Genomic DNA, 21,478 nt, shown 5'->3' with positions numbered 1-21,478 from the left:
TTTTCGCCTTACACACTCTGTCTGGGAACCAATTAAGTTCGTAAGTTGAGGTCTCACTGTACTTTTGTTCCAATGGTGGATGAAAGTTTGTGGTGATGTTTGACATTAAGGCCCTTGTTTTCATTTTCAAGAACTTGCACAGTGCGGCTTAGCAAAGTGTGGGGTGAAATTGGTTCAGATGTTGACAGGATGGACTTACTTCCAGGCGAGGGTTGAGGCAGCACATTTCGGTGATTCTCCTCTCGTTCCAGGCGAGGCAAAATGGGATGGCGGGAAGGGTGCCGTGGTGGCTTCACTGGCCTAACAACTGCTTAACACAATAACAAACACCAAGCCAGTTAGTACAAATGCCACTGACACTTCTTCTTATAATTTATTCAATTCCCCCATGAGCCAATTTTTATACTTTATGTACAGTGTCAACACTTCAATTAGAGCACCTGTGAGAGAAACAAGATCATGCTTAAGCAGACTTTTCTGATTTCAGTGAGTCTTTGATTTACTATTTAAAGGTTTCAGGAACTTCAAACTCTATTCTTCGACATGCACTCATTTGGGCGGCACGGTGATCGACAAGTTATCATGTCCGCCTCACAGTACAGAGGTGAAAAGTTCAATTCAAGGTGTGGAGGTTGCTTGTTACCCACATGCCAGGGTTTTCTCCTTGTACTTTGGTTTTCTCCCACATTCCAAAAAAAAAATGTTCCAAAGGTCAGTGGTGAGCCATGCATTGCACACTGAGGCCTTCAGTCTGAATCAATCAAACCCTTAATAACTATTTATATATGATGATACAACCTTTACTGCAGCTACAGCTGTGACTGCGAGTCATATAAAAAGTGTGGTGTGATTTACTACAAGTCCACTATAGGGGACCGTTAGCCAGGAAATAAACCTGCGAGAAGGCCTTGGTGTCCCCAACTCGAAATCTGATTGGTTAAAGCAATAATTTTATCGACACCTATTTCCCTATTGTGGGACTATTAAAACCTTTCAGATTCTGATTTCAGACTACAGGGCCCACAGAACTGATTGTGAAGGCGACCAGGTACATTTCTGACCCTGGTATCATATAATGCTTGAAATGTGATTGGTTAAATGCTTGAATACAAAAAGACACATCTGGAAGCAGCACAACAAGGGAAAAGCAATGAAAGGAATCTGAACAACAATTTGGAATTATTTAATAAGAATTCATGGACACAATATAATTAACATCAGTCTCTTATTCAGATATTTTATTCCAGCAGAGAAGGCCTTGCAGGCCCTAACAGTTCACCACTGCCAAAGGTTAATGGAACACTCGAAAATATAGAGTGTTCTGTTAAAAAAATAATTTAGAATCAAAATTGTGAGCGTGAATGGTTGTCAACCAGTTCAGGATGTGGCCCATACGAATGCAGCTGGGACAGGCTGCAGCACGTCCATGACCCTCGTGAGGATACGCAGATTAGAAAATGGAGGCATGGCTGGATAATGATATTAATAATACATAATGGTTTATATATTTTTTTAATTGCCCCCAGGGGATGCACAAGTTTTCACAAGCATCAAACTGTGTGAAAATAGAAAATAGAAAAAAATAAAAAAATTCAATTTGTAGTGTTATCTGTTGTGTTGCCTGTTTTTTAAATACATTACATAGAAGTGAATGACATGACTTTTAGTCACAAAACGCTGTTTTCTGCCACTCTTGTGAAGTTGCAGATACATTACATATTAATTAATACAGATACGTATTACATTTTGGCACATATGTGCCTGATGTTTGAAGGAAAAGGCTCCTCAATGATATTTCAAATAATCAAATACAGTAAAGTCTCGTTATATCGATATTCAAGGGAGTCCGAAAAAATATCGATATAACCAGGACTATCGATATATCCGATCCTGCGCCGAACTGCATTAAACAAAAGCCGCCAAAACAGGGCAGCCAAGCGCCATATAAGAAACGGAGCTGGCCATTAGCTCCCTTTTTTTTGGGTGAGAGATGTTCCCCCAATGTTGCCTCAAAATGGCACATATAATTCTTTAATGATTGTAAACATGTATGCTTTAATCTTCAGAACTACAGTGTATTTGAAACATATTCATAACTGGATGTGTAACAAGAAAGCATATTATCCGAATCTGAAGCCATTGTTTGGATTCACAAGCAATGCAAGACGTCTTGGCGTGAAGTCATTTTTATTTGCATTTGAATAAAAAGTGACATCGGCTGTCCTTTAATACACAGTATGGAATGTTAATAATTTTCAAAATCATCGCGCTTCAGCAGACAAAACAAGAAACATTGTTGCAAAAAACGATTGCATTCATAAACAGTACAGTAGGCATGTACATAACACAACAGGGAAACTGCAACGCTTACATCTTACTGTATTATGTATACAATTTAAAAAAGTCATCAATCTTCTTCTGCTTCCCATTTTTACCTTTTAACACAAACACTTCAATCTCGTCTGCTACACACGAGCTAGCGTCTGAAAATGAAAATGGCTCTGCTACACGGGTGCTGGGCACGTAACCAAGACACGTGACCAAGTTGACCAATGGCGCGACCGATGGCGTGTCACGTGACAAAGTCACACGGCCAAGTCGACCAATAGCGCGACCGATGGCGGCTCATGTGACCAAGTCGACCAATGGCGCGACCGATGGCGGCTCGTAACAAGACATGTGACCAAGTTGACCAATGGCGAGACGGATATATCGATATAAACAACAAAAATGGCCGGCGGGGGATGAAAAGGAGCACCGTAATAACCGGATTATCATAATAACCGGGTATCGTACTAAACGGTACTAATTATACATAAAAAGACTAGAAATGTGCAAGGGAAATGAAAATAGTATCGTAATAAGCGGTACTATCGATATAACCGATATCGCTATAACGAGACTTTACTGTAAATATCTAGGAAAATATATGTCACAGGGTTATGTTCTTATATTTATTTTTGTAATCTAAATCTGAGATGATGGACCATGCCTGGCTCATTTCAGATTTCATATGTATACTGAGTTCGATAAGGGATGTAAAAGATAAGCGAGTTTTGAGAAGAAAACGCAATGAATGGGTGGAGGGTATTCAATGTTTCCACTCGAGAGCTTCAATTTTTTTTGTATCTTCAAGCCCCTAAAATGCCATCACGGTCTAAACCACAGGTGTCAAAGTTAGTTTTTGCCAAATCTGACCTGCCACATCATTTTGTTGGGCTCGCAAAAGCAAATCAAGCATGTCAAGTGCCATGATGCTTGCTAACGTCTAAACTAAAATTTAAAATTGTCGTATGTAAACGGTCCATACCTGTCAATGTATACGCTTTCCCCATATTTTATACTTTTTTCCATCATTTTGAATTGTGTAAGCTGTATAACAACTTTCATACGACAAAAAAATCTGCTGTTATCGAGTCTTTGTCGATGAAGCATGATATGCCCATGCGCGTCACATTGTTTTCGTTTGATTTTGTATTTCCGTTTCCGTATTTGCAGTCCGGCATTTGTGTTGCTCTTACCTTTGTTTTTATTTTATTATTCTATCTTTGTTTTTATTCTTGCTATAAGTAAATAATTATGTGTAGGGTTGTGTTTGTAAGGGTTATTATAGCTTAATAAGGGGAATTGCAATCATTAATAAGGGGAGCAAAAGTAATACTTGATCATGTGTATATATTTTTTATCACTGCGTACGGTCGATTATGAAAGCACAATGTGCACATGCGTCATAAACTACATTTCCGCTTGGGTTAGCGTTTTTTTATCATTTCAAATAATGTACGGCCTACTACAACGTTTATGCGGGAATTGTAATCATTTATAAGGGCAGATATTAGCCAAGGTTGACAGGTTTGTATAAAACCATAATAACAGTCATTATTCTTGACTTCAGATTTGACAACTATAGTGATTCATTAGTTTGTTGTGTGTTCTGTTGTGTAATGTGTGGAGGAAATGAATCATGTTTTCCCCAAATTCATAACGGCCCTTGAGAGTAAATTGTAACTACAATGAGAACCACGGCAAATAAATGAGTTTGACACCCCTGGTCTAAAAGAATGTCATTTCAACGAGAATGTTTTGTAGTTTTTATGCACAAGTGTCCCCCTATGTACAGTACGAGCCACAAGTTCACTTTCTCACTCACTTTATCTTTATGTAAACAGCCAAGAGCTTCACACGGCATTTCACAATGGGGAAATCAAGGACGGATCCCATTACAATAAGTATCCTTTCCATTCGATGCAGTGGAAGTACGTGGATAGTGGCGCATGTCAAATACTCTTTACTTTGTCCTACCACCACATTTAAAGGACAACCGACACCTTTGGACAAGTTGCGTCCATAATTTGTAAAATCACTTCGCTTTTTTGAATGTTGCTGTGCCGATTACCATTATGTGTTTGGGAGCCTTTTACTGAGCGAGTTGTTTGTTCCGTAGCCACAAATGGACATATGTCTTCTTGTGCCGGTCCCAAGCCCGGATAAATATAGAGGGTTGTCTCTGGAAGGGCACCTGTCGTAAAAACTTAGCCAAAACAAACATGCGGATCAAACCTCTCAAGATGGAGGACACTGATTTGCTGTGGCGACCCCTTGAAGGGAAAAGCCAAAAGGAAAAGAAGAAGACTTTAAATTACTTCCACTGAGCGCATTTTACTAAGATTCCACGGCATACAGCTATATTTTACGTTTTAAGACTCGCGCTGATTATTCAGGAAGTCTTGTTTTCGAGTTGATGACGAACCCCCAAGTGACGTCACGGAGGGAACGCCCGTGACTGAGAAAGCGACACACAATGCATTTTGGGTACTTTTTTTCATATGAAAACACAGTGTTGATTGCGAAATTAGAAGGAAAACTACATAAATAACGTGATGGTGAATCGTTGTGTGTCACAGCCAATTGCGGTAACACGCGTAAAGAAGGTGGAAGTTGACATAAATTCCCAGCAGACAAATCAGCCCCTTTTTCAATGGAACTTGTGTGCCATCTTGTGCATTTTCTGAGCGCTACATTGGAGTCCAGACGGCTGGAATTGATACGGAAGGACTTCTTTAATCGATTGCAAACATTTATGCTTTCCTCTTCAGAACTATTTGAATCATATTCATTACTGGATGAGTAACAAGGAATTAATTAGTATAAGTACCCTGCGCACATGTAAAGCAGCCTTTTGGGAAACAGACACCAGATGTAGCAGTAGCACCAGATGTAGCAGTAGCAAAGAGTCGGCGAATATGTATTTTGCAGGCGAATATTTTTGTTTCTGGCAATCAGTGTTTGCACTCATCATCGGCCACCCACGTGTTGTCATTGTCATGAATGCGTAGCCACGCTCTTGATTCTAAAGGTGTAAATACCGGTAATACATGTGTGTTTCATTAGTGATGCATCTGTTCCGCAACTCACGAAGGAGGACAATAGGACGGTGGAGCCGAACCTGGAGTACCCTTGAACACCTCCTTGAAGCAGAATACTATACTAATAATTGGTCTGTGTAAGCTCTCAGTCGTACAGGAGTGGTCCATCGATGAGAAGGTTTCTTCAGCCGTCATCTGTACAAGATGACGGCTGAAGAAACCTTCTCATCGATATACTAATAATTATATTTAGATCGTCTTTCACTCCCTTCATTATTAAATATACCACAACTCTCCACTGAGTGTATATAAGTTATGTGGAAAGCCTCACTTTTATTGTTAATATTGTTATGATGCTATGCAAGGAGCAATGTCCGAGTGATGTTGTTTGCCCTCGAAGTCTGTTTTGAATCCGGTGCAGTAGGGCACACTGATAGAGTGTTTTTATACACATCCGTAAACATCCTATGTTATTTCATGTTTAGTTTAGTCTATATGGATATATGTAGCTTATTAGTTAACTTGTTGCGTATGTAGAGTGTAACAAGTATTCGTTTTCAGTCTAATGTTCTACCAACCCCTTCCCGTTGCTGGTAGGCTTGGTCGAGATGATGTCATCGCTGCTGTGTGATTAAAACTAGGTTGAAGGGGCGGGCTTTGCGCTCTTGGCTTCCCGCTCCGACTAGATATGTTCTTCTATTGTTTACGAGAATAAAGTAGTCTTTTCTGTTCACCATCTATGGTCCCCACTGGTATTTCATCATAAAACTCCGTTGAACTCCGAACCAGAAGAGATACAGGAATTAGATTCCAACACACACCATCTGAAATCAGGAACAGGGCCAAGTGGGACTCCTTTTCAGCCTAGTTTTCTGGGCTGAGACCTGTCCATTAATTTTTTAAATGTAATCAAAAATCCAATTTACAACTGGATATACTATCAGGATCCAGATCAGTGCTTGCAATCGCAGGGCACACAGAGACAAACAACCACTCGCTCTCACACTCACACCAAGAGACAATTTGGAGTGTTCAATCATCTTGACATGCAATTTTTTGGAATGTGAGAGAAAACCGTAGAACACGCACGCAGGCTGGAAGTACATGCAAACTCCACACAGGGAGGCCAGAACCGGGAACAAACCCACAACCTCTGCACTACAACGTGCTAACCACTGGACCACCTGGCCTTAGTCAGAGAACATAAATAGCTAAGTATTCATAAGACCAGATATGAAATTCGCTGCCATTCCCAAAATTATTCGGAATTGAAAAGTGTGATATTGAGCGCCATTCCCGAATTTGTTCGGGTTTTGGTTTTTATTGGGGGGGGGGGGGGTGCAGATAACGCGTCTTGGTCTGACGCTATGTATCTGACAGCATTTCCCTTTTGTCCATAGTAGCGCTTTGTTACAGCTTCAGCTGTTGTTAAAGCGCTATATAAATCAACATGTATATATTGTATTGTATTTTGTACATCCACCCTCATTTCAAACTCAGATACCTCCAGACCTATCTAACTAATGTACTATTTTTTCAGATGAAAGAAGAGTCTACGGTTTCTAACACTGTCTTAAATGTTTATGTCGTCCTAAACTCAATATTCTATGCATTTCGAGTGAAAATGACAAAAACCCTGGTACTGGAGTTGACACATTTTTGCACATTGTCTGGCAGTGAATGAATAAATAAGTTAGATTTATCAAACATCAATTGAGGCACACTGCACTTCTTGGTTGTACCCTGATTTGGATTACCTATTCACAATATTTTGGGTGTACTAGTTAGCAGCCTCACGCTAACTTTACTCCCGCAACAGTCATTGGAGGAAGAGTTCTCATCATCCATTGCTGCAGATCAGACAATGGAGGAATTTCAAAATGGATCATAGGGCCGGAAGGAATTCATGTGCATGCAATGAGCATTGAGAGTCGCGGCCTGAGCGTGTATCGCAATCAGACTAACTTGAAAAAAAAAAAACAGATACACATTATTCACTGCAATTAGTCTTTTTTGTTTTGTTCTTCTTCTTTTCCTTTCAGCTTTTCCCCTCAGGGGTCGCCACAGCGAATCAATGTCCTCCATCTATCCCGGTTTTGTGCATCCTCTTCTCTCACACCAGCTACCTTTATGTCCTCTCTGACTATATCCATAAACCTCCTCTTCGGTCTTCCTCTCACTCTCCTGCCTGGCAGTTCAAGGCTCAGCATCCTTCGGCCTATATAGTCACTCTCTCTCCTCTGGACATGTCCAAACTATCTCAGTCTGGCCTCTCTGACTTTCTCTCCAAAGCCTCTAATATGAGTTGTCCCTCGAATGTACTCATTCCTGATCTTATTCAATGGTCACTCCCAAAGAAAACCTCAACATCTTTAGCTCTGCTACCTCCAGCTCTGCTTCCTGTCTTTTCTTCAGTGGCACCGTCTCCAGTCCAAACATCATGGCTGGTCTCACCACTAATTTATACACTTTTCCTTTCATCCTAGCGGAAACCCTCCTATCACACATCACACATCACACCTGACATTTTTCTCCAGCCACTCCAGCCTGCCTGGACACGCTTCTTCACCTCTTTTCCACACTCTCCATTGCTCTGGACAGTTGACTCCAAGTACTTAAAATCCTCCACCTTCTTTATCTCTTCTCCCTGTAGCATCACTCTTGCACTTGGATCCCTCTCATTCACACACATATATTCCGTTTTGCTGCGACTGAATCTTCATTCCTCTCCTTTCCAGGGCATATCTCCACATCTCTAGTTTCTCCGCCACCTGTTCCCTGTTCTCGCTACAGATCACAATGTCATCTGCGAACATCATGGTCCAAGGAGATTCTTGTCTAACATCGTCTGTCAACCTGTCCATCACCATAGCAAACAAGAAGGGGCTCAGATTTTTTGTTTTGTTCTGAGGAGCCTTAAATACTAACCTTCCTGTTCACAAATCCTTCCCAATGTGATGCCAAACTACTATTTTAAGAATGTAATGCAGATTTAACTTGATTGGTTGTGAAACCAAAATTTGGAATGTAGTCAGTAATGAAGGAAGCATAGACAAGGCTTACACCAGTGGGGACGGGTGCTCACTGGGGGAGTCCGGGTAGTGGTGGTGGTTTTAATGGTGGGTGCTGCCCTAGGTAGGTAGCTGCCACTGTGGTGAGCCTGACGCAGTGGACTCCTCCCATGGTGAAGGTCATACTGGTCTGGTGGTAACCAGTACTCATACTCAATGCCTGGGTTTCTGTCTGTGGCAAGAACCTGTACACACGGTGACCACATAGAAACATAAATATAAGATAAGTCAAGGTTTTGAATATACAGTCGAGAAATGTGTGAATATCAGGTGCAAATGTCCGAATGCTTTGGGCATCTCACCATGAGACGCAAGTCTTCCCGGGTTGGCCCCGGGACTTCAAAACTCTCCCAGGTGTCAGCTGAGCGCCGGTATAGAAGTTTGGTTCCAGCTATATTGTACTCGCCCGGAACACTGATCTTCCAGTTTCCGTTGATGACAAACTGGGAGTGACCATTCTGGAGTGCTTGAAGAGGGAAGAAGACAATTATGGAGTCAAAGCTTTCTGTATCAGTGGATCCCAATGAAGTCGGGAAGTGGGTGGATTTAGGGGTGCATTGAAGAAAGAAATAAGCCAGATGGCCAAATAAGGCCAGGCTCTCTGGACTAAGTACCAAAGGGGATTTTCCATGACATCTAGTGGAAACGAGCACATTCACCTGCTTTGGCCTGGTGGCCAGATAAAGCTTTCATATGTGGCCATCTCAAACCACAGTGTGTGCCATTACTAGGCCGCTTTTATTTTAGTCTCATAAACAAGATGAGAATAGAAGTCGTGGCTGTTCTGTTGCCACCACACATCCAGTGAGTAGACAGGGCTGCTGAGCCCCGACCGTCACTGGGGGATGAGGAAGTAATAGCAAGTCCAGGAAATTATTTGACATGTCGGATTTACAAGTGTAGCCATGGAGCTGGTGTCACAGCAGTAAGGGGAAATAGATCCAAACATCAGAGCAGGTGGCCCGCGTGTTTGTACGGGAGCTTACCAAGATAATTCCTGCTGTTATCCGTGACTCGGATGTGAGTGGCTCCAGCTGGGATCTTGGTTACTTCGTTGTATCCAAAAGGACCTCAAAGCCAACAGAAGAGCACAATTGAATGGAATTATTTTTCATTACCATTTAATTGACCGAGAGGTGTCAAAGTCAAGGCCTGGGGGCCAAATCTGGCGCGCCACATCCGTTGATTCGGCCTTTGAAAGCAAATCAAACTTGTGAAATTCCATGATGCTTGCTAAAATCCTCACCAAAATTTCATATTTTTGGATGTAAACCACAAAAAAGCAGTCATTATTTTTTACTTGAAATTTGAAAAGTAGTTATTCATTCATTTGTTGTGTACTCTATATTTAATATGTGGAGGGGATGAAACATTCTAATGGCTTCCCCAAATTCATAACGTCCCCCGAGAGGAAAGTGTAACTACAATGTGGCCCACAGCAAGAAATGAGTTTGAGACCCTTGACATAGACTCCTAGAGTGTTGTCTTTGAGCGACAGACTGACACTGCCTGAGTATAGTCATCAGTCACAATGACTGGATGCATAAACAAATGGACGACACCCACTGTCATTGTTATTGAGTGTGAATCGAAAGCAATGCTCACTGCGTGGAGCTCAGGGAAGTGACTTTCTGACCTTGTGGGAGCTTTCCTTTTGCAATCAAAGCTTCAAGATAGGGAGAAAGGCTCCCAGGAAAGGAGTCACCCAAACAAAAGAGACGTTATCGGCTTGTGTTCGCCTGTCTCGCATTCTCCCGTTATGACCTCCAACCTGCCCTTTCGTGTGGATGACACTGTTTCACACCAGACCTATTGCAGTCCCGTGCAGTGACGCTCCTCACGAACAACAATTCGTGTTTGTTATTATTCAGTCTTAGGGATCTTTAAAGGTTTAAATTTCTCAGTGACTCCTAAAACGATACCTACAATGGGCTACATCACAGCTGCTGACTCGGCCATGAGAAACAACAAACTTTCGTATGCAGAGACAGAGGATCTAGGCATAAAAATATCAACCCTTCTCAGTAGTGCCAAACCACCTCCGTCCAACATAACATTAGAAGAGAAAAAGGTGTTAACTACAAGATAGGCTGCCAAATGAAAAACAAAGTAATGTAGTTTATTCAATACACTGTAAAAATGAAAATTGTAAAGTGCAATACATTGAGGAGACTAAACAAATTCTCAAAAAAATACTTCATCAACATCGCAGTAATAATACTCGTGGGCCTCAATCTGCGGTACCGATGCACCTAAAAGCTAGCAACCAAACATTTGGCGACAGTGAGGTTAAAACCTTAGCGAAAGAAAATAGATGTTTGAAAGGGGAGTAAAAGAAGCTATTTTCATAAAACAGCAAAACCCTTCACTAAATCACCATGGTGTCGTGAGGTTTAATTTGGATCGTTCGTACAACAGACTTCTTAGACCACATAGGCTTAGTTATGCTGATGATGTGATACCACAGCAAATGGGGCAATCAGGCCAGTCGTAGACCCCATAATCAGGCAGGACAATAGGAGTATTCAGTCAGGACAATAGAAGTAATCAGTGTAGCCTTGGGGAATAGTCCACTGCTACCCCCAACCTGAGAGCAGGGACTTATCATAGAAGAGTCTGGCGCCGCCACGTCTGGACAGTAGAGATATATATAGGGCCAAAACTACCAGTAAATGTTAGTTCGCTGACGAAGCCTCTTGGATAAGAAGCGAAACATCCGACATTATTATTGTTACAATAATAATAATAATAATAATAATAATAATAATAATAATAATAATAATAATAATAATAACTATTATGTGCGTCCATACACCGAGAATATCACAGGATGTACCATCGCAGGTACATGTTTTGGTGATAATAAGCCTATCTGTCACATCTCGTTGCCATCCTGGGCGCGCCCCGCCCTTCCTGTCACCTCCTCCGCCACTCTCGGGAGATGGCCCCTCCAATCATCACTCACCTGGGTTCCCACAGCTGATTGTCATTCACTGATTGTGCCTTCTGTCTATATCTGCATATCGCTCACTACCGTCTCCGTCGGAGTATTTTTAGATGTTGCCGTTACCACTTCCGTGTTGCCAGGTCTGCTATTATTTAGTTATCTTCCTCCACTCTTCCCTGTTTGTTATTTTTTGATGCCTGTTTCAGTAAAGACTCTTGCTCCTTCCAAGCCTGTCACGTCGTGTATTTCGGGTCCTTCCCTTTCGCCAAACCCCATCGCTCGAGTCCTGCCTTTTTGCACTCGAGCGTCGTCACACTATCATAAGTTCGAATGGATGCCTTGACTTGGGAGTCTGCAGAAATCTATTCTTTCAAAGACCTTAAACACTGCTATTTGGAACTACCGGTTGTTAGTTTAATTTTAATTTGGAGGTTTGCCAACTGCTTTTGGTTCGCATAATAGTCTCACAACAGCCTCATGACTAAACATCAGTGATGAGAAATCAAGCCAAGAGCCCGAATTATCCTCACATCAAGTCGGGCTCAAAGTGATTCCTCATGTTGATTTTTACCCACCCGCACGTGTGTGTGTGTGTGTGTGTGTGTGTGTGTGTGTGTGTGTGTGTGTGTCCTACCTGCCTCCAGGCCGTTGCTCTGGTAAACACTCCTGTGATGAAGGCAGGTGGTGTTTGTCCCTCCACAGACCATGCAGGCATCTTCTTGCTCCTTTGAACCCAAGATGGAATCACAGCCAGGCTTCTATATGAAGCGTAGAAACATGCTTTGTGAAATGTTTACCATACCACACAGATGAAGATCCGATGGGATGTCTGTCCTAAGTGCTTTTTGATTGCACATGATCTGGCGACAGGCAACCTTTTTATGTTCATGTTATGTAGTTCTCCACAACCGCATTTCGATTTAAGATGACCCACATACGCACACACGCACGCACGTATGCATACACACATACAGCTTCTGTTTGTTCTCCCTGTCATTTCGTGTCTTTGAAACATTTATTTGGAGTAGAGGGCTCAATGAAGGAAGATGGTTGGTCTCGAGAAATTCCAAAACACAAGGTGATAATAGTTGCATGGAAAACATTGCTGCTGCATAGATTACAGTGACTGTTTTTGTTTTTACTTCAGCCTTCGATTCCAGTGACTCAGGGCAATCTTCCAGGAGAACTATAATTAGCCCCTCAAAGTCTTTTCAAAACACAAAAACATGGCAAGCATATATGGGCATCACAGGAAATAAATCCCTGGTGTGAACGTACAATGCAACAACAACACAAGCCCCCACTGGGGGGTGTGAACATGGCCCAGCAAAATAACCAAATCATCAAATAGCATTCTATCACTTTCAACATCCGCTCTACGTTCTTAGACTTTCTGACAGGTCCTTTTTTGTGACTTTTCTGTTAAAGTGTGATATAAATCAAATTTATTTGAGAAAAAAATTAACACATTTCTCAATCTCTCGCTCTCTCCCTCTCTGTTTTTCTCTCTCTCTAACTCTCTCCTCGAGCTCCCTAACTCTCTCTCTAACTCCCTCTCCCCTTCTCCTTTTCCCTCTCTCCCTCTCACTGCTCCCCTCTCTCTTTCTCTCCCTCTCTCTCCCTCCGTCACCCTCCCTCGCTCTCTGTCTCTCCCTCTCTCTGCCTCTCTCTCTCCCCCTTCCTGTCCCCCTCTCTCTCTCTAGTCTCTCTCTCCCTCTCACTCTCATTGTCTCTCCCTCCCTATCACTCGCTACCTTCCTCTCTTTGCCTCTGTCTCTTCCTCCTCCTCTCTTTCTCTCTCTCCCTCTCCCTCTTATTGTCTCTCTCTCTCCTTATCACACTCTCTCTGTCTCTCTCTCTCTCTAACTCTCTCTCTCTCTCTCTAACTCTCTCTCTAACGCCGTCTCTCTTCCTCTCCTTTTCCCTCTCTCCCTCACACTGCTCTCTTTCTCTCTCTTTCTCTTTCTCTTTCTTTCTCTCCCTGTCTCTCCCCCCTCATCTCTTTTTCTATCTCTCCCTCTCTCTCTCTCCCTATCACTCTCTACCGTTCTCTCCATCTCTCTCCTCTCTTTCTGTGTGTGTCTACGTGCGTGTGTATTGTATAAAATTAAAGTAGTTTTTCTTGGTAAACAGACTGCAAAAGAGAGAAAGTCATAGTTTACTCTCACCAAACAGCGTCCGTTGACACACACAGCACCGGGTACTTTGTTGCAGGCTGTGCCATCAAGCACACGTCCAAAGTTGTAGTAGAAGTTATGACCCAAGGCCAGGCAACTGAGCTCACAGGGGTTGGAGCCTGGTAGAGGAGATGTTCAGTCATTGTTCAGGTGATTTTCAGTGGGTTGGAGATTGTCAGAGTAAAATGCTTTTGAACTGATCATCAAAAGACAAAGAAAGCAAAAAATCCTCGGCAGGATGATGATCAAACTAGAAGATGGTATGATGAGTAAGAAATGACACAAAGACAAGAAATGTAATGTGAAAATGCACACATATCTCAAGAACATAGATTTGCAATCTCACTCAATCTAGAACAAGTCCTGCATTACATTCAAAGTCTCTGTCTTCACTTTTTAAATATCTACCGTATGTGTGTTCACACATGTAGGGACAATTTCAAGTGTTCAATCAGCCTTCCATGCATGCTTATAAAAATTTGGAGAAAAATATCACAGATGTCGTTTCAGATGTGGGTTAGGATCATTATTAATGAAACAGGAATCAAAAGTCTTCTTTCCTTTCGGCTTTTCGCTTCATGGGTCGCCACAGCGAATCAATGTCCTCCATCTATCCTGGTTTTGTGCATCCTCTTATCTCACACCAGTTACCTTCATGTCCTCTTTGACCACATCCATAAACCTCCTCTTCGGTCTTCCTCTCGGTCTCCTGCCTGGCAGTTCAAGGCTCAGCATCCTTCTCCTAATATAGTCACTCTCTATTTTCTGGACATGTCCAAACCATCTCAGTCCGGCCTCTCTGACTTTCTCTCCAAAGCCTCTAATATGAGTTGTCCCTCTAATGTACTCATTCCTGATCCTATCCAACCTGGTCAATCCCAAAGAAAACCTCAACATCAGCAGGAATCAAAAGTAAGAAGAAAAATATTCTTTAATCTTTGGGACAGCACATAATGGAACTGCCTGCACCCAGTGGCGCAGGCAGCTCGCGCGGATGGTTAGAGGCACGAGGGGAGAAGAGGAGGGCTGAGCTGTTTGGGGGAGCTTTTGTAAAGACCGGCAGGATGTGACGTCATTGACCAGTAGTATAAAACGGAGGTCCGAGAAAATAAAACGATGTGTAAGGAAATAAAACGATAATTAAAATGTGGTCGTATAACGAATTGCCTTAACAGTCATAGATAAAGGCCGCTTTACCTTACATTCTTTTATCAGACTTATAACTGTGTATTAGGATCAGTTCTGAAGTAAGTGATATGAAGTGGCATGTGTTGTGTCTCTGACCTCCTTGAAAGGTTGTCCATTTGAAGGAATTTCCTGTCACCAACTGTTTGTCATTGAAAGCGGCGCACTGCATCTCTCGGAACTCTTGTGAGCCAGGCGGACACTCCTGCACAAAATGCATCAGCATTAGGGAGACAAACTACAGTATGACAGGAACGCTGAATACGACATTCACTTCCAATCATGGCAAATCGTAATTCCAACCCGAAAGTGAAAATGAAGCCTCGAGTTGTGAACAACACAGAGAATGTAGATGCCTCGATGGGTGTTCATTTCAGTGTGCAGAAAAACATGTTTGGGAACTGCGGCTATTTACTGCACCGCAGGCTTGATCTGAATCACAAAGTACAAAGTGCAACATGCTTCAACTCATCTGTGAGATCATCTACATGCAAGTATGGGCTGTGTGACGATTGCCTGTGCAAACACACCCATTCACAACTCCTTGCGTATCCAACGAGGTTGCAGCCCCGACACCCGCAGTACGACCGCATGAAACTCGAAGAGCTCACAGCAGAGCAGTGAAGACAAAGGTTAGTATGCCAGTGAAATTCCAATTCCCACCCTGAAAGGTCTCGGCCGCAACATTATCCCCAAACACGCCCACATGCCCGACTTGAAGAACAAACATCAGCCTTTGTCTGAAAATATTTGCATTTAAAATTGAGTGGCAATCTTGTACAGTGTGGAAACCTTCATACTGAGTGACCTTGGTGTTGCAGATCTTGTATTGTCTCGGATCACCTCCACAGGGCCCACCCACCGGGTTTCTGGCAAACACAAAGACATACAGTAAACATGACACAATAAAGTATGTGTTCACTTGTAAATAACTCTTAACTGAAATGTATTGGTTTACAAGAAATTAATCTTCTATGTTTGATTCAAAAAGTATATATTTTTTTGTGTTTCAATTTAATGTGAGGATGAAGTACAGGCCAATCACAAGAAGATCAAACAGTGTCAAGAACATTGATCCGTGTCTTTTCGCAGCACGGATCTTTGCTTCCCTATATAACTTTATTTTAAAGGACAACCGACGCCTCCGGACAAATTGTGTCCATAATTTGTAAAATGGCTTCAAATGACTTCAACTGAGTGTATTTTAAAAAGATTCCACCGCATATAGCTATAATTTCCATTTTAAGACTCGCGCTGAATATTCAGGAAGTCTTGTTTTTGAGTTGGTGATGAGTCCTCACGTGACGTCAGAAAAGGACCACCTCCTGACAGTAAAAAAGACGCATTGTAGCAGTCTTTCCATCACGTCGATGTATTTTGCTGTATTTTTTTTGGTCTGAAAACCTTGTGTTGCACCCAAAAGCCGCCAGAAGAGGGTGTCCAAGCTCCATATAAGGAATTTATCAGCCTGTGGAAACGGAGGTGGCCACAGGAGGTCGCCAGTTTGTGCCTCTTTTTCGTTGAGACATCTCCCCTCAATGTTGCCTCATAATGCCACAGAATAAATTCTTTAATCGATTACAAACATGTATGCTTTCCTCTTCAGAACTATTTGAATCATATTCATAACTGGATGTGTAACAAGAGAGCATATTCTCCGAATCTGAAGCCATTGTTTTGATTCTGCAGCAATGCAAGACGTCTTGGCGTGACGTCACGAACTGGGGGCGGGACTTTCTGAAAATGCCCAATTCGCAGCTCAATTTTTTTGCAGATTTTGGACACTTTAAGTCATTTTTATTGGTGTTTTGCATTTGACTAAAAATATCATCCTGCGTGTTTTGGGTATTTTTGATGCTATAAAACGAAATAAAAAAGTGACGTCGGTTGTCCTTTAAGTTGCCTGAACACATTCACCGCCAGACGATGTGCAAATACAATATGTGTCCACTCCAGTGCCAGGTTTTGTTATTTCCACCCAATTGCAGGACCCAGGGAATATTGAATATTGACTACATAAATACATTTAATGCAGTGTAAGAAACATTAGACTTTCCTTTTTCATCAGAAAAAAAGTTAATTTCGAACTTATTCGGTTGTAGAGCTATCTGCATTGAAAGTAGGGGCGGCTGTATGAAAGGTAATTGCTGCCTCCTCGTTGGAGGGAAAAACATTCCCGGAGGTCTGACCGAAGCTTGAAACGCAACCCCCCGCAAGAAAAAACTAAAGCCGAACAAATTCAGGAATGGTGTACCACATCATGCTTTTAAATTCCTGGAGAAATTTGGGAATGGCACTGAATGAGTTAAAGCAGCAGAAAGTAAAAATAGAGTTATGCTCGATCTGCCGATAACAGTTACAACATGGAAAGGCATTGACGAGTCACAAATGAACAGTCTGTACTGATTTTAAGTGTTTAAAAGGCAGGGTTTTTCTTTTCTGTTTTATATTTGGTAAGGAAACAAAAACAAAGAAGCAAAATGCAGAGCATATTGAACAGCTTTGTTCTCTAGTAACCCTGGCTGACTGGGCACAAAGTTGACCCAACAATTTCATAAGTTCGGGCGGCACTGTCCTGTCCCAATACCAACTCCAAAATTACCAGGTTTGGAGGGGTAACAACTCATACAATATTCACTTATCCCATTTGTTGCGTTGAAAGCAATTGCAGAAAGTTACTCCAGACACAATGTGAAAGGACACAAATATGAGTCATATCCTGCATTGATGGGAGTTGTGAAGTGGAAAAAGGCAGACAAAAATCGGACCTTGTTGTACAGTTCTTAACTGACAATTTTGCAGAATTTCTGTATAAAGAGGCTTCCGGCTTCCAACAAAAGAGCCATTCGGAATGTAATCAAATCATCAATGTCTGATGAAAGCTTAGCGATTTAAAATGTATGCATGCGGAATGAAATGGGGTTGAAGGACAACAAGTTGTCCAATTCTCTCAAAGCAACTAATGTGCACTCCCATTCCCCACAGTCACATTGTACATACATTGTAAGGTGTCCCTAACCTGGTGATGCAAGTTCGTGTACGCACAGCAACACCGGTCCCACAACTTCGTGAGCACATTGACCAGCCGCTCCAGCTTGCCCATTCGTTCCGAAAGTGCAGCTGGCGTCGGGTTCGTGCAGGACGACCCAACAAACCTTCACTGTAAGGATCACATGCAGAAGCACAGGAAGCCTGCGCCTGAAAGAGAAAATAAAAATGGAGTCTCAAATACCAGCGTGTAGTGTGGGCCAGCTGAGCCCACGTTGCCATCCTGGTTTGGTGGGGCGGGTGAAAGGTCAGCCGCATCATTGTGGACTGACATTGAGTTGCTGTAGAGCTTATGCCATATCGCTCCCCTGCACAGTGTGTTTGCTATGTTCACGACTGTAACAGGTGAAATGTCACTCGTTAATAGTTTGGTGCTTTCTTTTCCAGCTATTTCATTTTTAGATATACAAAACATTTGGGATAGATCAGAATCATGATCAAAATCATCTTTGTTGCCAAATACGTAGAACACACAAGAAATTTGTTTCCGGTAGAACACGCTGCACTAGTATCATCATCAAAAAATTGCAAAGAGGCACTATACAGTTCTATTTGGGTTACTGTTTAATGTTGGATGGATGGATGGATGGATGGATGGTGTTAGGTTAGAAAATAGTTGGATGGATAGATAGATAGATAGATAGATAGATAGATAGATAGATAGATAGATAGATAGATAGATAGATAGATAGATAGATAGATAGATAGACGGACGGACGGACGGACGGACGGACGGACAGACAGACAGACAGACAGACAGACAGACAGACAGACAGACAGACAGACAGACAGACAGACAGACAGACAGACAGACAGACAGACAGATAGATAGATAGATAGATAGATAGATAGATAGATAGATAGATAGATAGATAGATAGATAGATAGATAGATAGATAGATAGATAGAGAAAGAGTTGTTTATGATTCCTTTCTCAAAGAAAGCGTGTACTGCCAGTAAACCACATAGAAAATTCACAACCTTGTTAGCTTGTTGGATAAGGACCACCACAACCAAACAATAAAAGTGATTACAGAAAACTCAGAGGTGCTCATCAAACACATTCCAGAGTTTGTACCCTGGAGGTGGAGTGAAACTGGCGATGTTCCCACTAGTTTCTCATTCAGGAGCTGACTCACACCCACTTAACTCTTCCATCGTGCACACACTCAACAGCTGTGTGTCTATCAGCATCAGCTGCTGTGTATGGGGCACAGAAGGATGTGGGAGCTGAAAACCTGTCAATAATATGTCCAAGTAGAAGTGTATTTCATGTTTTCATCACTGTTTAAAAGATTAAGTTTTAAATACCAGATGTTACCATTAAAATTAATGTTTTTGAAAACAACATAACAAAATCCATTACAAAGACAGAGTGTGAAATATTCTGCCAACCCATGTTCAGCTTTGTGAAAGCTCAGGTACATCCACAGTCACACAAGGCATTTGCAGCACCTCAAACACACACTTATTCACTGGCACTCGACTAAGTCCTGCATTACAGACACAATCTCACTCCTCACATTTTACATATCTACAGAATACGCACTCACACTCACACTGAGGGCGAGGGACAATTTTCAGTGTTCAATCAGCCTTCCGTGCATGCTTTTGAAATATGGGATGAAACCGGAGTACCGCGATAAAATCACCGCAAGCACAGGGGAGAACATGCACAAAGGAGAGAGCCTGAAATCCAACCATGGACCTCACTAATCTCAGACCTGATCTATGGTGTAGACCTGATCTTTGCAAAGAAGCCCCAGAAACTGTGCAGCGTATTATAGCAGGGTGTAAAACATTTGCCAGCAAGTCATAGATAGAGTGGCATTACTAGGTGATAGTGTACTGTATGTAACAATGTAGCCACAAGGGGGCACAAGCCAGTGTCTTATTGTGCCGGTCCCAAGCCCGGATAAATACAGAGGGTTGTGTCAGGAAGGGCATCCGACGTAAAACGTTTTTGCCAAAACAAATATGCTAATCAAACCTATGAATCCCATACCGGATCGGTCGAGGCCCGGGTTAACAACAGCCGCCATTGGTACTGTTGACCTTCAGGGTGCCAGTGGAAAATTGACTACTGTTGGTCGAAGAAGGAGAGGAGGGAGGTGTGCCCGGAGGAAAAGAGAGAAATGGAACGCCAAGAGTATACAACTAAGAGTAGGAACTTTGAATGTAGGAACAATGACAGGTAAAGGCCGAGCGCTGGTTGACATGATGCAGAGAAGGAAGGTAGACATACTGTGTGTCCAGGTGACCAGGTGGGAAGGGAGCAAGGCAAGAAGCTTAGGGTCAGGGTTTAAGTTGTTCTATCATGGTGAAGACAGAAAGAGAAATGGAGTTGGGGTTATCTTAAAAGAGGAGTTTGTTAGGAATGTCTTAGAAGTAAAAAGAGTATCAGATAGAATGATGAGTCTGAAGCTACAAAGCTAGAAAATTGTCAGTTAAGAACTGTACAACAAGGTCCGATTTTTTTGTCTGCCTTTTTCCACTTCACAACTCCCATCAATGCAGGATATGACTCATATTTGTGTCCTTTCACATTGTGTCTGGATTCAGACTCGCGTGATGTTCAATGTTGTTTGTGGGTATGCCCCACAAGTAGGATGTGAGCTGGCGGAGAAGGAGAAATTTTGGTTGGACTTTGATGAAGTCATACAGAACATCCCGAGAAGTGAGAGGGTTAAAATTGGTGGAGACTTCAATGGACATGTTTGCGCAGGAAACAAAGATGATGAGGAGGTGATGGGCAGGTTTGGACTCCAGATGAGGAACGCTGAAGGACAGATGGTGGTTGACTTTGCTAAGAGAATGGAAATAGCTATTGTGAATACTTTCTTTCAGAAGAGACTGGAACATAGGGTGACCTATAAGTGTCATGATCTGGTTGGCAAGCAACGGGGGGCGCTGTCGGCCTCGCCTGCACCTGCACAGGTGCTGGTCGTCCCGATCAGATTGGCGACCAAAGGGTAGCCACGTCAGCCCTGCCTGCAGCCTCGCAGGTGCTGGTCGTTTTAATCACTGACACTTAAAAGGACACCCGGCACGACCATCCGGTGTCGGTTCATTGTTTGCTGCTTGTTTGTTGCATGCATTGTGTATGCGTTTGTTTAACCTTGGCGGACTTTTACACTTGGTTTTCTTTTGATACTTTGTATTTTTTCTGTTCAGATCATTTTGATGTTTCTGACATTTTGTTCCAGCTGACCTTTATTTTAATACAACTTGTCAAACAACCTCCTGTTCCCTCCTGCCTGCTTTTTGGGATCCGCACCCGCCATTACCACCTTGCAAACCGTGACAATAAGAGTGGAGGCAGAAGTACACAGGTAGACTACATTTTGTGTCAACGGCGCCATCTAAAGGAAATCAGTGACTGCAAAGTAGTGGTTGGTGAGAGTGTAGCCAGACAGCATAGGTTGGTGGTGTGTAGGATGACGCTGGCAGTGAAGAAGGTGAAGAAACCAAAGGCTGAAGTGAGGACAAAATGGTAGAAGTTGAGAAAGGAAGAGTGTTGCATGACATTTAGGAAGGAGGTAAGACAAGCACTGGGTGGGCAAGAGGTCCTCCCAGATGACTGGCAAACTACAGCGAACATAATCAGAGACACGGGTCGGAAAGTACTTGGTGTATCGAGTGGAAGAAAGGTAGATAAGGAGACTTGGTGGTGGAATGGGGAGG

General features: G+C 42.5%; 1 protein-coding gene across 2 annotated transcripts in view; it reads right to left on the bottom strand.

Moving 5' to 3' along the window:
* Positions 1 to 21,478, bottom strand: part of adamtsl5 (ADAMTS like 5) — a 55,902-nt gene that overhangs the window by 7,599 nt on the left and 26,825 nt on the right. Inside the window, exons 3-11 of one of the 2 annotated variants that reach the window (XM_088991909.1) lie at positions 17,766 to 17,944; positions 15,555 to 15,615; positions 14,846 to 14,951; positions 13,553 to 13,680; positions 12,019 to 12,142; positions 9,424 to 9,507; positions 8,740 to 8,903; positions 8,430 to 8,622; positions 200 to 307 (exon numbers count right to left, since the gene is read on the bottom strand). In XM_088991909.1, the coding sequence (XP_088848035.1) occupies positions 200 to 307; positions 8,430 to 8,622; positions 8,740 to 8,903; positions 9,424 to 9,507; positions 12,019 to 12,142; positions 13,553 to 13,680; positions 14,846 to 14,951; positions 15,555 to 15,615; positions 17,766 to 17,944 (1,147 nt within the window). The other variant, XM_088991910.1, reaches the window with a different exon arrangement.

This window comes from Hippocampus bargibanti, linkage group LG03, assembly GCF_051943395.1.
Source record: "Hippocampus bargibanti isolate YZ-2025 linkage group LG03, ASM5194339v1, whole genome shotgun sequence".
Classification (NCBI taxonomy): domain Eukaryota; kingdom Metazoa; phylum Chordata; class Actinopteri; order Syngnathiformes; family Syngnathidae; genus Hippocampus; species Hippocampus bargibanti.
Note: the sequence above shows the minus strand (reverse complement) of the source record. Positions and strands in the feature narration are given on the sequence as shown.